The 21453-nt window shown below is 39.8% G+C and overlaps 1 protein-coding gene across 2 annotated transcripts in view; it reads left to right on the top strand.

Moving 5' to 3' along the window:
• The first annotated feature begins 678 nt into the window (after positions 1–678).
• Positions 679–21453, top strand: part of LOC134868376 (rab GTPase-activating protein 1) — a 60312-nt gene continuing 39537 nt past the window's right edge. Inside the window, exons 1-12 of one of the 2 annotated variants that reach the window (XM_063889454.1) lie at positions 679–804; positions 9376–9612; positions 11418–11447; positions 12503–12764; positions 13175–13388; positions 13771–13945; positions 16626–16786; positions 19037–19147; positions 19996–20062; positions 20141–20243; positions 20705–20874; positions 21111–21273. In XM_063889454.1, coding sequence (XP_063745524.1) covers positions 9460–9612; positions 11418–11447; positions 12503–12764; positions 13175–13388; positions 13771–13945; positions 16626–16786; positions 19037–19147; positions 19996–20062; positions 20141–20243; positions 20705–20874; positions 21111–21273 — 1609 coding nt within the window. In that variant the 5' untranslated portion in view covers positions 679–804; positions 9376–9459. The remainder of the gene's footprint in view (positions 805–9375; positions 9613–11417; positions 11448–12502; positions 12765–13174; positions 13389–13770; positions 13946–16625; positions 16787–19036; positions 19148–19995; positions 20063–20140; positions 20244–20704; positions 20875–21110; positions 21274–21453) is intronic. The other variant, XM_063889455.1, reaches the window with a different exon arrangement.

Genomic DNA, 21453 nt, shown 5'->3' with positions numbered 1-21453 from the left:
AGAATAGAAGGAACCCTTAATCATCCTACAGAGGGGAAATGTATGTTCTGAATTTGACCCATCCTATTGTTAGGAACAGTGAACTGCCATATGTATGGCGCCTGGGGAGCAGTGTAGGGAACGGTGCCTTGCTCAGGGACACCTCGGTAGTGAAAAAACCCATAGAATCTCCGAAAAAACCACATTCGACTAACTTTAACCAATCATTTGGCGTTATTAGTACTATACCATACTATACTGTCTCTACTCCATTATGCTTTGTTTATTGGCTTTATTCACGTTCATAGACACATTTTACATTTAATACCCTTTTTAAAATGGAAATGGATATTGAGAAGATGAATTGAATGCTCTTACCCCTTCGACATGTATTACTGTGTCATTGAACAAAAGAATAATATACAATTACACTTAATACATTGGAATAAAAAAAATATTGCTTCTTTAAAGACTTGCACCTGAATACTCCTTAACTTAGCTTTGGCACGTAGGGCTTTACTCCAGACTTGTCAAATCTGTTATCTTTTTTGAATTAAGACTTGTCTCGATTTTCTGACTGACTTGAGACTTGGCCCTAAGAAGACTTTCTCTCAGTGAGCATCATATCGTTAGATAATGCCATCACTTCCCCTCCCTCAGCACAGGCGACAGGGGCACTGACAGGCGCATGCGCAGTGCGGGTGTCAGCGGGTTGGTTGGGCTTGTGTTTACAGCTCGGCTGGATGCTGTTGGCTGCTGATGTTATTGGGAGAGTGCAATGTTGTGCCCACCGCCATTGGAATAAATATAACCGTGGGAATACAGGTAAGCTGTCTTGCACTTGCAGACGCACATGCACCGTCAACGTAAAATGTGGTCGTTTCTTCAGTTATGAAATAAAAAACCTGTTTGTTGGTGGTAACTGCCAGTGTTACATGGCTAACAGGCGTTAGCTACCCATGCTACACACAGTAATGGCCTGTGTCAAGGCTTCAGCGAGGGCCAGTCTGCGTGTTAATTCCCCAAATTACTGCGAACACCTTTACATAACAGTTGGCTTTACGGTGACGGAACAGTTTATCTAAACAGTCCCTGTACAGTTAAATATATGTGTCGGATTTAGAATCGGTGAATGCAGAGTAGCTGTTTTTGCTAACGTAAGGCAGGTTTGTAAGGGCTAACTCGAGCAATAAGTTAACACAAGAGCTTGCTACAATAGGCTAGCACAATGATGTTGGGCTAAAAGACAACGTTTTATAGATTCATCTGTAAAAAAACAGCTGTTTTGGTGGAAATGCATCGATATCCGACGAGGCTTGACAGGCTGCATTGACATGTTGCAGGATTAAGATGGTGTTCCGGTGACTTCAGAAAAGTCACTAAATAAACGAAGAATAGCGTTACAGGAGAAGCTGGACTACTCTACATTGTTAACAACACACATGTCCTTTATATTGCTATCGACTTTTGCCACTGTTTATATTTTGGGTCACGTGACAACTTCATGTCGTTCCAGTTTGTTTTGTTTTTGACGTGTGTGTGTGTGTGTGTGTGTGTGTGTGTGTGTGTGTGTGTGTGTGTGTGTGTGTGTGTGTGTGTGTGTGTGAAGGCTGGCATAGTTTATGATAAGTGTCTTTCTATAGTTTTATACAGTGTATGTTCTTAAGTCAAGTACTCTGGCACCTTGACCATTTAATCTTGTAAGTGGAAGTTCTGTTATTGTCCCATGACAGGGGAGGAACCAGCAGGGATTGTTTTGAGAAGTCTGTGGTGATGTTCGCGAGTATCTCTGGGATGTCTGCTGTAAAGCATTGCCTCCATGAATTTGTTTTTTGTAAGCTGAATGAGCCCATTGAAATACAGTAAGGTAAAGAAAAACTCATTGCAATAACAAAAACCAATGCTATCATACATTTGCAATTTAACATTATGTGAGTAAAACATTGGTCATGTTGTTAACTTCTTCTTCAACATTATTTCAAGTATATATATTTTTATCCAACCTCTCAGATTTCAACACCTCAAAGGGTGTGCCATGCCACGTTCTTCCTTGACTAAATCTGTGTTTGCACAGCTATGTCAATGATTAGGCCTAATGAAAGTTATGCCAACACAGTCAAATGTTGAGTAAGAATCCATTTGTACTGAGTGGTATTCCATATCTCTCAACAACACAAGTTACAGCAGCTAACTATCTATCATGAATCTAGAAATATTCAGCCGAATGTGCCAACTGTCACTTCACTTTTGATCAATACATTGATCAAAAGAGGGAAAATATTAGTTTTTCATCAGATGTGATTCTTTTCAAAACCAATTTGAGCATAATATATTTTCCATCGTATCTGGGCAACATCAAATACTATGGAAACATACATTTCTAATGTTGCGCTACTTTTTTCAGTCATGCCCCTTTATTAGCATCCCCAATACGATACAATGATTCTAGTGATTGAGCAGTTATGTGGCCTGAGGAACAAAGAGCATACATTGTTATTCACATAAGTTACCAGTCATAAAGAATAATGTTATTAGGGAAAGCAATTCAATCAATCAATTGAAAAGACCAAAGAATGTAGCATGTCATTTTATTCCAGCATGTCAGCTTCCCCTCTAAAGTCAGCCATAATTAGATAATGAATATAATCTTTCTCTTTAAAAGCTGATAGAGTACATCCGATGCCTGAAGCACTTTGTGTCCCCTTGTATCCCTCTGTTTATAGCTTTTTCTGTAATTGAGTTTGTACTGAATGCTCTGAAGTCCCAACAACGCCCCTCAGATGCACCTGTCATGTGGGGAGCGGCCGGAGATTAAATGGCGGGGGGCGGGAGGGGGCTGCAAACAACTGCAGTGGTTTTGTGTTTCTAAAGAGAGGAGATTAAGCATACAGAATAATTTTTTCAAAATAATTGTCATTTAAAAACCGGTAAAAGTAGCTGGTGCTACACTGAAAAACAAGTTGACTTTAATTAAATGTGTTATGTCAACACATTTCACACAACTGTATCATGTCAGTGGAAAGCAATAATATTAAGGTGAACCTAATGTTTTTGATTTGAACTTACTATTATTGCTTACAACTAACCTAATACAGTCATGTGAAATCTGTTGACCTAATACACCTAATTTAAGTCAACGTTTCAGTTTTTTCAGTATGCGGAGTAGATTGTAAGTATTTGTGGACACGTTTTACTTTTCAGTCATGTGCTATGAAGTGGCTTTATTGTTAATTCAATAAAGCATCAGTTATGACGGTCACCCGGTGTGACTTAGATCAAACTGTTGCGTACAATCAACTCGGTGTGTTGCACGATGAATTGTCCTAAAAAAACACCCTGATAATAATTAAGTTATACAAAGTCAATGTTTGCTTTAATGATCTTTAATGACATACCCTGGGACACTTAGTTAATAAAGCCTGTAATTAAAGTGAATACATTTCCATTTAATTATTCAGACATCCAGTCATCATCAACCCTGGAGGGCGAGAACTTTAATCAGTGTTATGAATCACTGAATGCTTGTTAATTATTTTACCCATTCATTTTCTGATTGGTAGGAAAGAAATATTATCTTTGTGTCGGTGTTGAGTTTTTATGATTTAACATATCAGTGGTAAGTCAGTCAGATCCTTCGTGACCCACTGACTGTACTGAGGCAGTTTATTCGTATATAGACTCAACAGGTACAACACAAATGTAATTCTCACTCAGTGTTTTCACTTCCTTTATAAACAACATTGGTATTTCTTACACAGCCTGGCCTTTGTTTTGTCAAAGTTTATCGTAATATGTAGTAAATCACATGTAGGTAGCGGGGAAAGAATAAGGTATACATTGACTTATTGGTATGTTGGAAATCAGGCTATCGTGACCCCACTGCTGTTGTGCAATTGGTGTTCCTTTTTAAAAGTAAATAAACTTCTGTATGTTTGCCCAAATGACTCAACTACATTACATACTAATGTAGAATAGTAATTTTATAACTGTGGTCATATCTGGAATTTTCTATGGTACTTATCCCTCTTAGTTTTAGTTCACAGAGTGTATAAAATGACCACAATAAATCCACTCTTCCTTTTTTCAACCACATAGGAACCAAGTATCAGTGACTGATTTCAGTTCTGATTTCAAAGGCCTAACAACCTTAACAACTGTTTGTTTTTGCACAAACTCACTAGAACACACAGGTGTCCTTATAAACATTTCTCTCAATGTTTTTTGATAAGAATACAACATGAAGATTCCTTCCTGGAGCCTGTGCTCTGCTGTAGATCTGGGATTGAGGGATATATTATATGTGTGTGTGTGTGTGTGTGTGTGTGTTTCCTTGATTTCTACATTTCATTCAGAGCTCCTCTTCCACTCCTTTGCTTTCCCCTCTCTTTAGTCCCCTACCTTGTGAGTCTTCTTTGTGTAATTCAGCCTTTTATGCCACTCTTTCTCCTTTTCCTCTCTGGCTCTCCCTCTCTCCCTGCTATCTCTGCCTGGCTGAAATCAATGGACGGAGCCTGAATGCTCTCTGGCTGTGTCTTCCTCTCCCTTGTGAGGTGCACACAGGGCCCAGCTGGCAGCCCAGAACAGCCTGTTCAGCTGCAGAGTGGAGAGGAAAAAAGACACTTTCTCACATGGAATGAGTTAAGGGATGTTTGTAACAGATTCAAATACTTTGCACCTGGTTTATCTGCTACACACCGCTGAGAGAGGGCACTCTGTCAGTTATTCTTGATAAACCTGCTCTCTTGGCTTTCGGCACCAGTTGAAATTCACCTGTGCATGATCAAAACGATCAAACACATGCAGTAGAGTTGATTTGCAATCCAGAAAAAATACTTTTTGAGATAGACCAAAAACAATCAGTCGATGGAACAAATAGTACATAATAGATTTAATGAATTGGTAAACAAAAACAGACAGAAAACATTGGCTTAAGATCACTGTAAAATTGGGAAATGTTTTATAGAAAATGATTTTAGGCTCTAAATAATGAAACATTTTACCTCCCTGCACTTTACATTTTTTAACATGCAAAATTGACTGACGTACAAATTGTAATAATGTCTCCTAAATCTAAAATAACTTTATTTGTTGAATGTAAGTCACACAACACATATTACCTTCTTTGCCAGAGGTGGTGTGCACTAATCAAACACTGTACCGGAGAGGGTCTTGTTGTCATGGTGATACAAATACACCCAACTGTGTCTTCCAACAGAGAAATTCACTTCCTGCTTCTCCTCTCTTTTCACCTCTTTCTCTTACGTGCGCCCTTACGTGGGAAATAAAAGTCAAAATTGTCCAGAAAGGGGGATAAGATTTGCAAAACTTGTGAATGCAAATATAACACAAGATTTAAGACAGAAGGGGAGGCCATAGAGAGGTAAGGCTGGAGGAAAAATGGTGAGACAATTCATAAACAGTCTTCTGCTATGGTGCTTTGTACTCTTATCAACTTAGACATTTTGAGAGGAAATGCTGTTGCTAATTTTGTAACAATCAATAGCACGATGGGCATGGGATTGTGTATCCGTCTGGAAACAACCCAAGACTCTGGAAAGGAGGAACAGGAACAGGGTGGCTTGGCAGGAGCCGGGGGAAGGCTGTTACTGAGGCTCGGAAGGAAACAGAGTGACAAGGCAACCATTATAAGCCTGCGGGAGTCAGACACATGATGTTTGTGTGTGCATGTGCGCTTGCGGGGCAGTGCTTATTTGTGCTCATTATACAGGTGCTTGTGTGTGTGTGAATGTGTGTGTGAACCATCATGAACCAGTACTTTCACCACCATTACATGGCTCTCCTGTGAAGTGATTGACTCTGAGGTTATAAAGTATTACGCAATCTAAGTTAGGTTTATGGTGTTCCTTTTTTAATCCAGCACAGTATTTTATAGAAAAATACAGGGTTTTGTTTTGCTACTGATATTTCATTACGAAGCTTGGTGTTGTTTGTGCGCCCCTGGCCCTGATAGGCGTTGCAGCTGGTTGGATCCTGTCACCGTCTCTCGTTCAATATTTTGTTGACAATGTTCGATCAGGCTGTTATTTTTTGTAAATCTATCAGTTTTTCGTTGTGAAACTAACTGAATTACATTGTGGTGTTAAGCATTATCGGTGACTGACAAGCAAAATGTCCAAAACATGCAACTCAAAAGTTCATCACAGATTTTGAGCAAATAAACCTAGAATAACGACTTGGAGGACAAGTGTGCTAAAAATAGAAAGCAGCTGCCAGCTGAGCCAAAAGTAGAGTTAATATCTGGAATGTGTCTTCAAGATTAAAAGCCTGAGACGATCAGAGAGAGGATGAGGAGGGATCCAAATTTCTCTCTCGCATTGCTGCTGGGTAAGATGTGCTTTTTCTTTATGGACTGTTAGGTTTACTGTTGTTTCTCAGATCTACCCGGCAATTTGTATTTTAATGAAGAAATGTGTCGTTTGTGAGTTATATACACTGAACCTCTCAGCAGGTGATAGGACAGGCTCAGGATGGCACCAATCACAGTTCACACACCAACACATTCGTGAGTAGAGGTTTAATCATTGGCTTTGAGATGGTTGGTGAGTGATATATTAAATGTTTTATTCTATAGTTTTTAAGTCAATGATAAAGGTTTTTACACACAAAGAGGAAGCCTGTTCTCTATAAGATGTACATACAGCTCCGGAAAAAATTAAGAGACCACTCCACGTTTTTCTTAAATCTCAATTCCAGCACAGAGAAATGTTGTCAGTAGTTTATAGAATACAATAAAAAAATAAAACAATAAACATACCTATAAATAGTAAAACTGGAGGAACTGATAATGCTAAAGTAGTCTCTTCATTTTTTCCGGAGCTGTATAGGTAGGCATGATGGTTAGTTAACATGCATGTTAGAACAATGATTATCTGATAAAGTTAGGAGGTGAAAAGGAAAGGAAAACTTCCCTTCTTCTGTTAGTTCTTTCTTCATTCGTTTCTTAATATACTAAATTGAATTGAATAAACACACCCGGCGCACACTTTCTCATCTTTGAACTTCCCATAAGCGTGTGTTGCTCGAGGAAGTGAGCCATCATTCAATATATGACTTCCTTATTACTTTTCTTTGGTCATTTATTATAAGTCAACAAACACCAAATACCCAACAACTAAAAGACACCATTTCTTTCCTACAAAATCACAAGTTTGAGTCCAGCCTTAAAGTAATGTCTCTCATAATTGTCCTGTTGGGTTGTGTTGAGTTAGAATGTAGATATTTATATGTCAAACAGAGGTATCAGAGGCCAAAGGTCACCCATCCTATGCTGTGACTGTTTCTCTTAACTGAAACACCAGTGAAAAACAACCCCCAGGACTTCTGGATGCCTACCAGTCGCTCATTTCCTCAATTTGCTTTGAAAAGATAAAGAGAACAAGCCCTGAGCAGTCAGCGTGTGTTACTCACGTAGTGTATGGTAACCCCATAACAACACTCATATCAGCTCAATAGTTTGTAAAACCTTCCCACAGAGAAGGCTTTTTATTGAGGTGTATTATGGATCACTATAACAATGTTATCATAAGAAACGCACATTATTAACTGCTTTGACCTTTCTGCCGTAAACGTTATTCCTATTCATTTTTCCGTTGTTGTTCTCAATAGGAAGGGCGAGGGCACGGCAGGAGAGAGGAACGCTGGTGAAGCCTTTCGAAAAACTAGGAGTGCAAGGGCAGCGTGTATCTGAGAGCAATAATGGAGGGAGAAAATACTAGATTGCAGCAGGATGGATAAGGAGGGCGAGAAAAAGTAAATAGAGAAAGAACAGGGGAGATAACAGGGAGAATAAAAGGGAGGATTGGAGAGGGCGGGAATGCCAGAAATAGACTGTTATGGTCTGTTGTTGAACCTCTGCCAGAACCTTCTGTTGCGCCTTTCTTCCTGTGTTATGCTCAACTGGCACCTTCCTTTTTCAGGAGTTACCTCGAGCCAGAACTGTAACAATACAGCTGTACCTCATCTGACATGTAAAAGTATTTCTTACCTTAGTTTAACCTCATATTATCACACGTGAACTCACCAGTAAAGACTAAAGAATGTTTATGGAATTTGCCGATACAGGTGAAAAGTGAATAAAAATGTCACCTTTCTATCTTTTTCTTGCCTTCCTATATCTGTTTGAAAACATTTGTCCTGTCATTAGCTATGCAAATAAAGATAGCATTTTTCAGAAACAGGTTTATTGCCAAGCAGGTTTACACAGACGAGGTGTGTGTTATGGTGCATATACAGCCTCGGAGACCACTTGAGCATTATCATTTTGTCTTGTTTTATTATTTAAAGGTAGGTCTTTGAGTTAAATTATTATTATTTTTTAAAAATTATATTCCATAAACTATTGGTAATTTTTGCTGTGTTGGAATTCAACAGACACCGGAATGGCTACCATACATGTAGAGATAAAGATTTAATACAAATTTGGAGTGGTCTCTTATTTTTTTCTGGAGCTGTATATAACAAAACTTGGGACTGTGATCAAAAACTATTATAAGATAACCTAAATAACATTAAAAATATATAAATATTTAAATTGAAATATGGGTGTACCCGTAGAAATTAAATACACATTGGAATGAAATTTGTACATTTTCTTAGAAAACAATACTTATTTAATTGAGCTTTTTAGTTACACATCAAGTTTGATGGTCAGCGTATACTTTTATCTCAGGAAAGGATTTCATGAATGGACTGATGGAGGAGTGTAGGAGGGGGATGAGTGGATGATGTGCCGTGTTTCTCTCAGGATTTAGGTGCTTTGTGGTGGCCGGCCGGGAAAACAGCCATGCACTGAGGAGGGCACACATTTGTCACATTAAGTGCATCATTCCTTTGTGTTTGGTAATATATTTCTGGTTCACATATCTTAAGTGGTGGGAGACCACAATTGCATTTTAATAAGGGCAGTATTGCTGTGGAATAATTTGAAGCTTGTGGAAGGCTGGTTTGATCCCTAATTCCTCCCTTTCATATGCATATGTTTCTTTTTTCCAAATGCATCCCCATAGCTTCACCTTGCATCAAGCTATTTTGCAAATATAGAGAGTAACATTTGCCTTATGTGAGCCACATATTCTCCTCTAATCTTTCCTGTGTTTTTACTTTTCATCAGAGCCTTTACTTGACTTTTATTATTACTTGAACTCGAATAAGCTTTTTACTTAATCTTTGTATACCTCTCTGTTTTCTAAAGCTTCCCGAGGTTTTCTTAAGATTTTAAAAGACCACCTCATGAGAATTATAGGTTGTTTTACTATATTACGACAGGGTTAGCTCTAAGGAGCCATACAGCTGCTTCAATAGATGCCTCTCATGGATTTCATCACATCATGACTGTTTTCTGCTTCTTTTCTTTCTTTATTTTTCCCTTTTTTCCAGGTGATTTTGCTCATCATCTCCCACCGCTTTCTCCTCCTCGTCTTCCATTCATGAGCAGCGTGGCTGAGTTTAACAGCGGCAGCCATGGATGACAAGGGCTCGGTGGGGAAGATTAGCGTGTCCTCGGACTCAGTGTCCACCCTCAACAGTGAGGACTTTGTCCTTGTGTCCCGGCTGGGGGACGAGACACCCTCCTCCACTAATAATGGTAGTGATGACGAAAAGACAGGACTGAAGGTAAGGATGGTTGGGTGTAGGTACGGACGGAAGTACAAAGGAGAGAAGGGAGACAACGCTGGATATGAAATTGATAATGACAATCTTTAAGGGCATGAATCATTTCCTAAGTTGCTACTAGTCATAATCAGGTCTTGAATTCATAGGACAAATGACAAACACTGGAAAGTAATATGTTCAAAGTACTAGTAGAATAGCAGCCCTTTTTAAGCAAAAACTAGGAGTGACCCACTGTACGATTAGCCAAAACCTCTTCATACTAGCTTCATCTTTACCTAATGTCATCTGTATAACTTCTGTAGGTGTGGGGGGGTGTCAAAGCCGATACATATTGCATTGTTAACACACACTCTAACCATAAGACTGACTAACCATTCATTTTTTTGCTTTTGACCCATTCTTCTAACTCTACCTTCTTCTCATAGTCAGTCTTAGATGTGTGTGTGTGTGTGTGTGTGTGTGTGTGTGTGTGTGTGTGTGTGTGTGTGTGTGTGTGTGTGTGTGTGTGTGTGTGTGTGTGTGTGTGTGTGTGTGTGTGTGTGTGTGTGTGTGTGTGTGTGTGTGTGTGTGTGTGTGTGTGTGTGTGTGTGTGTGTTATCATTAGCTTCTTATAGTAAGAAAGCCTTTTATATCTTTACAAATCTCCAGAAATTGAGAGCAAAGTGCATTTTCTGTTCTTCCTGTGTAAATGGTCTGTTTTATTTACATGTTCTTGGGTAGTGGTAGAGAAAGGTGCCATCTTTAGTTATCAAACAACTAAAGAAAACTATTTTTTAGTTTGAACTGAAAATTTAGAACAAATGAGACGATTTTTACCAGTTTTTTAACAAGTGTCAGCAAAGTCGCACATTGCCAGCTGCTTCTGTTATGTGCTATGGTACCGCAGTTTGTCTGACATACAGTATGCCCTCTGAAATTCCCTTCAGTGCTTCAGTGAGTGCTCGCTCAGCAGATTTTACAAACAGTGTGGCGATGCAGCAGCAAGTGCTTTGAACTCATTGTCAGAGAAAAAAATTGTGTTTTGGCGCCAGGGTGTGTCTCTCCACAAGAGAATGAATCTTTCTGAGGCGAGAAATGTAGCTACAAGCCAACATCCCTAAAGGGTTTCTAGTTTCACCTCTCCGCTCCTCTCCCATCCCTTCTTTTCTCTCTCCTTTCTTCTTCACACTTGTTTTATAGAATTGAACCTAGTGTAAAAGTATTTCTTAGCTTAGTTCAGCCATATTATCACACGTAAACTCACTATTAGAGGCTAAAGAACGTCTTTTTCTAAATCCGTTTGAAAACATAGTCCTGTCATCAACTGTGCAAATAAAGATAACATTTTTCAGAATCAGAATCAGAAACTCTCCTCTCCTCTCCTCTCCTCTCCTCTCCTCTCCTCTCCTCTCCTCTCCTCTCCTCTCCTCTCCTCTCCTCTCCACACTTGTTTTATAGAATTGAATGATGTAGCTGACTGTCGTTAAGGAGGGAATTGTCGACGTTATGTGGTAAAGGTACCAGAAGATGGCGCCAGCGGAGCATACATGTTGCTTATTTCAGCTGCTACGAAGGGGTCACACTTTTTTTTCTGATGAAGTTCAGGTTTAGTTTTGTGCATCCTAGTGGTGTCTGGAAAGTGTTTCCCCCACATACATGGTCTGTTCTCAATATGCAGTGGTGAAATCACTCCATTCACTCACATGCGGTCATCCAGATATCATGTATTGGTTCTCGCCAACACTCTCTTGTGCACATTTCCCTCCCAGTCAGCCCATCCAGTCAGAGAGAAGTCAGTGTGTCTAAACTTGTTGTTTGTTATGCAGGTGATTTCTGAGGAAGGGGTCAGCTTTAAGGTCAGTCTCTTCTCTCGCTATATTTCCTCCCCTCCTCTTCTCTCTGTGACTCTCTCTGGCTCGTCTATATCTTTTCCCCCCTCTCTTTCTGTGATGTGATTCTGTCTGTGATGATTTGTACTCTCTGTATTTTGAGTGATGGCCCGAGCCAGCCTTTTCAGGTTTTGGTGAGGGTAGTTTTAGACTTTATCCCATACATAGGATTGTAGTGTTACCTGGTAGTTAACAGACTTTAAGTACAACCTATTAATCCCAAGGCCTCCTTAAGTTACATAATGTCCTAAATTTGATGCTGCTTTATCAATCTTAAAATGATAATATTCAGTTTATTACATGGCGCTAGGACTATTACTATAGACACGGCCGTATCCATCTCATTCTTGATAATTGATTGAGACTAGCTTCATTGAATAAATAACCATAAACCCCAAGGCACAGATTTATGGCTGTCTTCACAAAGCATAGTTGAAGAATTTAACTTTACTATTCAACATATACCGCAAAGGCTGAAATATGTGATAGTTACATAATCAATTTCTGCATTTGCTTCCTTCAGTGGCACCTCAGGGTCTTTAGCTTGCTCTCTGATTGCTGTTTGCTAACTTTGGAAAACTCAGAAAATATGTGTTGGCATTGCTGTTCTAATGTTTTTATAAGGGTATTTCACAACTCAAACTACAACTCACTACTAATCACTAATATTCTATGAAATGTAATGAAGACCACCAATACAAAACAAGACATCTCTCCCCCTTAAACACACTGCAATAACTTGAAATGAATTACAAAATCAGCATAGCTACTGCACAATTCTACAAACTGTATAAGAAAATAATGAATACAATAATGAAGGCAGAAGGACTATCTTAATTCAAAGTGCTATGATGATTACAATGATTTTAGTTTTATTTGTGATTGTGTTTTATTGTTGTGTTTCTTTAAATATGCTACTTTTTGCTTTCCTTTGCCTTGTGCCTTTTTGTGTTTTTTCACGTCTGTTTCTACCTGTGTCTGTTTTTTTCCCTTCCCTCAATGTGTGTGTGTGTGTGTGTCAGATTGTGGGGAATGGAAGTGAGCAGCAGCTCCAAAGAGAGTTAGAGGATGTCCTCATGGACCCTTCCGTAGCCGACACTGGACTCAGGTCAGAAGCGACAATGGAGAGCCTCGGAGGAGAGGGCGACCGTGACCCTCTTCCCACCACAGCCTCACCCGTAGCGCCGGGCTCGGACCCTCTGAGCGCTCCGCCACCCAAGTTGGAGATGGTGCTTCCCGTTCAGACGGCTCAGGAGAGCGAGCTGAACGAGAGGTCGTACCGAGGTGAGGCATGATGGGACAGGATACTACTTGTTACTGACAAAGAGCTCACACAATGGCTCTTATCTTCAGCTTTATAGAGGTGTTCCAGAGGAATATCACAGGAACGCCCACGTCTGTCAACTTCTCTCACTGCCTCTTTTTATATGTATCAGACACGTTTCTTCAAATTCATGTCATCTAATTGTCTCCTTTTTTCAGTTGAAATATGACTGTTTATCTCACCCATCTCCCCTGTTACCATTCAATGTCTATTTCACCTAATTTGTACTTTGCACAAGGCAAGTAATCTTTTCTCAGAGGAAAATAATGTTTATGTTTACCATGAAATCATAATGGGAGTCATCAGTAAGTAATCAGAATTTTCCTTATAATCTTTTTCCACCCCTTCCTACACATTTTCCCCTCTGCAGCCGATGAATCATCATCAGAGGGCAGTCCTAGCAGTCCCATCCCAGATGAGGACAGCGTTGTGTTCAGCCAGCTCACATATCTGGGGTGTGCCTCGGTCAATGCCCCCCGCAGTGAGGTGGAGGCCCTTCGCATGATGAGTATCCTCAGAGGGCAGTGCCAACTCCCCCTGGATGTAACACTGTCTGTGCCGGGCGTGTCAGAAGGCACTGTCAGGTAGGGGGCACCAGTAGATTATTGGATTCAGTTATACAGTGGGCTATAATATACACATGTGTATATCTTGGCATTACATGTTTAATTGGTCTGCCATATCCAAAGTATCAGAGGTCTAAGATATTAATTCCCAACCAAAAAAGGATTCAAATGAGCTTTACATTCCAACCAGGCAAATCAAAAACAGTATAGGTAACAGTAAAGGTAATTCTCCAAATGTTTTTTAATCTCCACCTCCAAAAATCTGAGAAAGTTGAATCAACTCCTGGGCTTGAAATCAAAACTCAAATAGAATCCTGGATTTGGAGAATCATGACACCAAAGTAAACCAGCAGCTGCTATTAAGGTACAAGCAATACAATTTTGTATTGTTTTCTAACAGGTTGCTGGATCCCAACACCAGTACAGAGATCGCCAACTACCCTATATACAAGATTCTGTTCTGCGTGCGCGGCCATGATGGCACACCGGAGAGCGACTGCTTTGCCTTCACTGAGAGCCACTTCAATGCCGAGATCTTCAGGATCCATGTGTTCCGCTGCCAAATCCATGAGGCGGTGAGGAGTCATTCATTCATTTATATTTGTAATTTGTGAGTTACTGACGACACATTTAATGGATAGGTTGAACATTTCCCAGGTCAACAAACTTTAGATAAACTCTGGAATGCATTTTTGTTTGTATAGGTAAGGGATCCTATTAACAGCAGGAGAGTTAACAGATTTTCTTTATCACTTGATTGTTACTAAGCAAAATAGTGACAAGCAATGTTACTGCTATACCAACATTGAACCAAAGGGGGGGCAAAAGCTCCTCTTATAAATGCAAAACTCCTCATTTCATATGCCACTTTTTTGTTCAGACAGTTTCTGTCTCTACCATACACACACATTTACATGTGCACACACTCATATTGTCAGCAGTATCCTGCCTGACCTTGTGGTTAAATGTTGAGCTCCCTGCGGCCTGTTCCCCGGGGTTCAGCGGCATTGTGGTAGCTTCGTCAGTGCTCCCCGAGGGATTATGTCATGTGCTGCACTACTGCGCTGCTATGCCCATGTACACAAACACCAAGTACACACAATCCCTCAAGCTAACTTAAAAGGGAGAAGATGAGCCATTGCTTATACACAGTAGGTTCACTGGAGATCCAGAGGAAGGGAATAGTGAGTCGGGTCTTGAAACTGGGTTAAAGTAATGCTTCAGTGTTCAGTGACCTGATTTCTCACTCATGGAAGCACTCTCCTTCAATGTCGCTAAGAGCCCCCAGACTACTTTATCAGCCCCACATCATCCAGACATCCACCCGTAACACACATGCTCACAGTGAAACACTAACGCATACACACACACACAAACCCACACTCATCTAATCCCCAGTAGTGATTCACTTCTTCACTTGGAAACCGGACATCTCTGTCTTCGTCTCTCTCTACCATCTCTTCCTCTTGCTAACGCCCTCGTCTTCCTTCCAAACCCCCAGCCACACGCAGCATGCAGCACCTTTTACCGTTTTTCGGAAGAGGCACATTCATTCAAACTATTAAACAGGTGTTAGTCAGCCAGTTGGTTCAGTCTTCTTCAGAAGAAAGGATGCTCTAGTCATATATCTCAATGTAGCCATTGTTAATAAACTTGAAAGAACTTAAGCTGTATTTATTCAATCATTTCGTCACTGATCTGTACTGAGCTGACCTTCTGGCAGAACATCACAGCTGTACTAAAACTATTTACGGCCTTGTTTGCCCCATCTGTCTCATTTGCTTTAAGTAACTGACCCCATTACTTAATGACATTTTGAAGAGCAAGTGTTTTTTCCCCTAATTAAAAAAATATGGCAATTTTGGAAAGAGAAAACAGAAACTTCAGGTAAAAGACTCTAATGCCCTTCTTTAATCGCGTATTTCTATGTGCTTTTTTTGGGAGAAATTCACTTTTCCAGAGCAGATTTGTGGATTTTGGAGCTGAAATGTTCATATATCAAGCAAAGCACCCCATCTTTCTTATGTCTGCTTCCTTTGTGCCAGACCTCCTAGACAGACCCCAAAGCTAGCTTTTAAGAATCCCCAGTTTTCTTGGTGGGGATGGTGATGCAGATCCCCGCTGACTTCCTTTTTTGCCAAGAAATCTGTATCTGATGTATAGGGATTTAATTCACTAATTTAAGTCAAATGTCAAGTGTTTACTTTACAAAGAGGAACCAATGTATTCCCATTGTTCAAAGAGAAGCACCAATATAACAAGATTTGTCATGTTTGAAGGCACTCGTTTAGAGACAGCTGAAACAGTTTGACTAGCGTTCATCAGAACCAAACAAAACAACAATTCTTTTGTTTTTAAAGCCATCATTTCATACACAGGGTGAACCCACTCTGAATCCACTTATGTTCCATCTCCTAAATCTAGCCCCTTGTTGTTTTTCAATAAAAAAAACCCCCTGGGATGCCATAACACCCTTCTACTGCAGCAGGAACAAAACAAAGACTTTTCTGTTGGAGATGTTAGGAGCTGCTTTATACTCTGGCCTTGCTGTTATATATTGATAACAGCAGTTTCTCCACATCACCTCTCAGTCACTAACCCCCCAAGCTCTGCTATTCACTACAATAAGAGAGACCCTATTCTGCGAAACAATCTGTTTGCAATCACACACATCTGTTAAGGAATAATCAATAATCATGTGATTATTTATTTCCGTTGATGTCAATAAATAATTGCTACCTGCAGTTTGGGGTAGGAGATTCAGCAGAGCCCTGCACACTCCGGTAGCACTGAGTTGTCTCTGCTTCATGTTAAATGGCCTCCACATGGAATTGTGAAACAACCAGATGAGGGGAATGGCATCGAGACTTTTTTTCTCTTTTTAAAATACAGTTGAATAAAGTCAGGGATGCTGTTTTAAACTAACACTGTTGTTGCAAAATACAGCCGTGGAAAAAATTAAGAGCCCACTTCAGCATTATCGTTTTCTCTTGTTTTATCATTTATAGGTATGTGTTTGAGTTAAATGATTTTTTTAATTATTATTGTATTCTATAAACTACTGACAATTTTTCTCTGTGTTGGAATTCACCAGACACTGGAATGGCTGCCATACATGTAGAGATAAAGATTTAACAAACATTTGGAGTGGTCTCTTCATTTTTTCCGGGGCTGTATATGTACTGTTAGCTCTCCTCATCATACTGCCTTATTGTTGCCTTAAGTCTTGTGTGTGTGTTTACCTCCCTCCTGCAGGTGAGTAGGATACTGTACAGTTTTGCCACAGCGTTTCGGCGGTCAGCCAAGAAGGCGGTTCTCTCATCTCAGCAGCCTGCGCCGCTCACACCCGACAGCGACTTGTTTACCTTCACCGTCAGCCAGGAAATCAGAGAGGATGACGGCAAGGGAACTTTCAGGTGAGACAAAACAGCCACTTATGTAAGTGTTTTGAGCATGGAATCATCATTTATGATGCTTACGAAGTGGTGTACATCGTCTTAATATACTTTGGAGTTGCACAAATGTCTGGAAACATGATCTAACTGTTTTCAGTTACAGAAGTCGCAAAGCTTTTAGCGGTGTAAACCAAAGCATTCATCTGGTTGCATCTCACAATTTATTAAATATATTATCTTAATTGTTATTAGTAGATCAAACTGTATTTTATTGTATTTCGCTGTACAATATTTAATCCCACATTCTGTCCTTGTATATTTTATTCTAGTTTCTTACTTACTTTACTGGTCTTGCAACATAACCTGCACTATTTTATTCAAATTTATCCTGCTTAATTTTGCACAGTTTTTATCTTATGTCCTTTATATAATATGTTGCATTGTTGGAGGATCTCGGGACATAAGATTTTCACTGCCATACTACACTACTGTGCACATGATCGTAAAACCCCTGAATTTTGAATCTAGGGAAGCATCATCTTATTGGTTTATATACAAATAAAACGTGTAAGAAAATTAAACATGAAACTACGGAACCCGTAAAGGGACATGGGGAAATAAAAAAAAAACGTAAATGTTTCTCGTGCTCACGTGAAAGTTTCTCTACGCGATCCAAAGTGGTGTAGTTGTTGCGCCAAGAAAGACCACACGACTTCAGAATTAGTTTTAAATGTCTCTGAGACACAACATAACGGTGACGACTTGCAAGTAAAGTAACTATGTCTTGATGAATTCCCAGGTCAAATACAGCTTAACTAATTCTTGAACTGTCATACAGAAACACAATCCGAAATGCAGGTCCTATCTCATGCAATATTTTGTTGCAACACCCTGAGAAAAATACTTTCTCGTGATCACGCAAAGCAAGTTACGAAACACAAGCTTACACTATACAGTTATACTGTTCAGAGAGGACTGCTTATGTTTGTGTAGCCCTGGTCTTCCTGAGTTACACAAAATGCATATGGGTTTATGCATCGATCATTTTCTGGATTTATCAGTACGAGAAACTTTCGCGTGAGCACGAGAAACTTTCCTGTGAGCACGAGAAACATTTTAATTTTTTTTAATTTCTCCATGTCCCTTTACGGGTTCGTATGAAACAGAGTAACTCTGAAATGATGAAAAACACACAGAGAGCAACAGTAGTAAAACAAAAGCTAGGGAGTCCTTTGTGTCTCACAGTGGACTTACATTTTGTCCTTACAGATTAAAATCACAATCCCTTTCACACATTGATAAGCGCTCACACAGTTTGTGTGTCTGCTGTATTCAACCCATCTTCCCTGACCTTTTATAGTAACTTCTGTGTTTTCACAAACAGCCCTAGATACTCTCAGTTGGAAAACAAACTTAAATCCTGCCTGTGGTTAAATTTAACCGGCACATATTTCCTCCTCATTAGCTGTCGGTTGATTATTTTTAGTGTGCTGACTTCCAAGCAGCAAACAGCTCTCTCATGCAAGCACACACTGACTGTTTTTGGGAGAAGGCATTTCTTTGTAGAAATAAAGTATGAAAAGTATTCTATATAGAAACTGCATATAGTATAATATCTGGAAAAGTAGAAGTGTTATTTATTTATTTTTAAAGCCAGTGTATCTGCAGTTAGAGAACCTTGTGTAAAACATGGATGAATATTTGACTCTGCTGTACATTACTGCCTACAATTTGCCAGGAAAAAATATAATACTCAGAACAATGCCAGGTTTGAAATAATAACAACAGATTGTGATTCATGGATATTTTTCCCCTGAAAAACTTTTGTGCTTAAGGTACTTCCTGAGAAGGTTTGGGGAATGTTGAATACTGTTTTTTCTTCTCAATTCTGGTTTGCTTCCTGCTTTTAAAGCATAGTATGTTTGGAAGTGACTCTTATTACCATTCTTATTAGGAAAATTGGTTTTATGAGTCTGATAATTGCTGCATTTCCTCGGTAAGGTTGTCCAGTTGTAGAAACTTGGACTGCTTTTATTGAACACGTTCTCTCATATCAAAGGTGGAAACTTCAGGATTATTATTCCCCTGTCTAGTCAGCTGTGATAAAATATGATGTAAAATGACTTTAATTGTATTAAATTATATTAAATCTTCCTTACTGTGTAATTTCAAACCCTCACTGTATCTGCTGCATCCTTTAGGAATAATTGTGTTACATGTATCTCCCTTCTTTACATTAATGAACTTTCTCTTCTTCTTTCACATATTTAGTGCTGTAGCAAAGGACAAGGACAAGCAGAGCTTCAAGCTGCGTGCAGGAATGGACAAGAAAATTGTCATTTATGTCCAACAGACCTCCAATAAGGAACTGGCCATTGAGAGGTAAAATGAAGCATACACCCACATCACTTTGTAGCGTCCTGAAAGGAACTGGTTTAAAGTTTTCTTCTCATTAACCAGGTCAACATTTGGTATGAAGACAGCACTGCTTTCAGGAAACATATTCTGAAGTACACCAATCACGGCAGATATGAGTTTTAACGATAAAAGCATCTAGACAAGATTTGATATAGATGAGTGTTAACCTCAGGGATGCAGCAAATGACTTAAAACGTGTCACTTAGGCATTCTCCTCACAGATAAATGTCTCTGGAAAGAATCCGTCATACATTTGTAAGACTGACTGAGATTCCTGTATTTACGTCAGCTAAAAAGACGGCCAGAGATTCACAAGAAAAGCAATCACTCATCTTTAATTGATAAACACACACCGGTGAACATTTGTTACATCCGTGTGTCGGCCTGCGTCAGGTTGTAAGTGTTCCGGCACAGTTCTGAGATTGAGATTGATCTGAGTCCGTCCCGCAGGCTCCTCATTTTCCATGGTTTGATAAATCTGTTGAAATGTAAACATTCCATCACCTTTTTAGCAGACTTCCATTTTCACGGTGGTTTGTTATTGTTTGATGAGCCTGTAGAAGGTGAGGATTGAAGGGCTGTGTTTAATATCCACAATGTTCTGGTCTTTGTTAGAGGACCAGCGCAGGAAGCTATTTGCGGTAACATGTGATGGTTATCAACTGGTCGGTTTCTATAGAGGGATTTATTGTTCTGTGTCTGGTTCCTGCTCTCGCTCTGCTGTTTTTCTTATGTAATCCTATTCATGAACTTTTTTTCCTCTCTCTTTGTCGTGTGTGTGTATTGTGTGCTTTCGTGTGTGCCCCTTCCAGGTGTTTCGGTCTCCTGCTCAGCCCAGGGAAAAATGTGAAGAACAGCGACATGCACCTGCTGGATCTGGTGGGTGACCGTGTGCATGTGTGTGTCATTTTGTGTTTGTGTGCGTTTGCTAAATTCTTTCGACTTATGCCCCTTCAGGAGTCGATGGGAAAGAGCTCCGACGGGAAGTCTTACATCATCACAGGAAGTTGGAACCCCAACACGCCTCAGTTCCAGCCTGTGAATGAGGAAACGCCCAAAGGTGACAGCCAAAGAAATGTCGAAAAATCACATGACACTGAATATATTTTTAAAGTTATTATCTTCACGGTTTCTAGGCTCATTGGCTCATTTGTTTTTTTACTGAAACTTATTTTTACACTGATATTTGACACAGAAATCCCCATATCAAGCTGTTAAACAACAATTTATTGATAGAGCACTGAAATAATTGCCTTACCCGTTAAAAGTAAAATATATAAGGTACAGTATTTGAACAGGTTATGTATAAATAAATATATCTAACAAATTGAAAGGAAAACCAAATGGCCCAGTACTTTGTCACATCCTCGTCCCTCATGCCATATCTTTAAACACAATAGGTCCAGTGTTCCCAGTAATAACACAGTTGCAGGGTTTGATTCAATATTAATTTGTTATAGGTGGTGAAAGGAAGAGAATAACCCACTGGGGATACTGTTTTTCTCAAACAAATTTTACCAGACAAATTCATGTACATGACGACAGCAGTGGACCTGGTGATCACAGAGGTGGAGGAGCCGGTCCGCTTTCTGCTGGAGACGAGGGTCAGAGTCTGCTCCCCAAATGACAGGCTGTTCTGGCCCTTCGGCAAGCGTAACTACACTGAGACCTTCTACCTTAAACTACGACAGGTATGTCAGGTCGTGGCACGATTTACCATTCCAAGCTCAAGACAATTCAAGAGAACGTCTCTGTGAATTAAACCAAATATCTGCTCTGAGACAAAGTATTTCAGAGCAATCCGGGCGCTGAGCTTGTGTTATGTTTGAAGAAAATAATAAGTGCTGTATGTGTTATCAATCAACGGATGATCTCTTTACACTTTCTTCTGGAGTTTATCTGATCTCTTTGATGCATTTCTGTTCAGATGGAACGTAAGGAGCGTAAGAGTCCTGCCTCTGACACACTTTATGAGGTGGTGAGTTTGGAGAGCGAGACAGAAAGAGAGAAACGGAAGACCACAGCGTGTCCCGGCGTCATGCCCACCGGTACCACGGTCCTTTCACCACCTGAGGATGATGAAGAGGAAGGTAACTGGAAACCAAGTCACTTCTTATGGGATTCTTCTTTATATTGAAGACACACACAAAGCAGGGATAGCAAATCTGTTATTTAAAAACTCATCCCAGATAGCAAAGGGTATACTTTCCTTTATACAATCCATATGAAAGTATGCTTACAAACATAACCACATGGAACCACAGAAGAAG

Source organism: Eleginops maclovinus, chromosome 8 (assembly GCF_036324505.1).
Source record: "Eleginops maclovinus isolate JMC-PN-2008 ecotype Puerto Natales chromosome 8, JC_Emac_rtc_rv5, whole genome shotgun sequence".
Lineage (NCBI taxonomy): Eukaryota > Metazoa > Chordata > Actinopteri > Perciformes > Eleginopidae > Eleginops > Eleginops maclovinus.
Note: the sequence above shows the minus strand (reverse complement) of the source record. Positions and strands in the feature narration are given on the sequence as shown.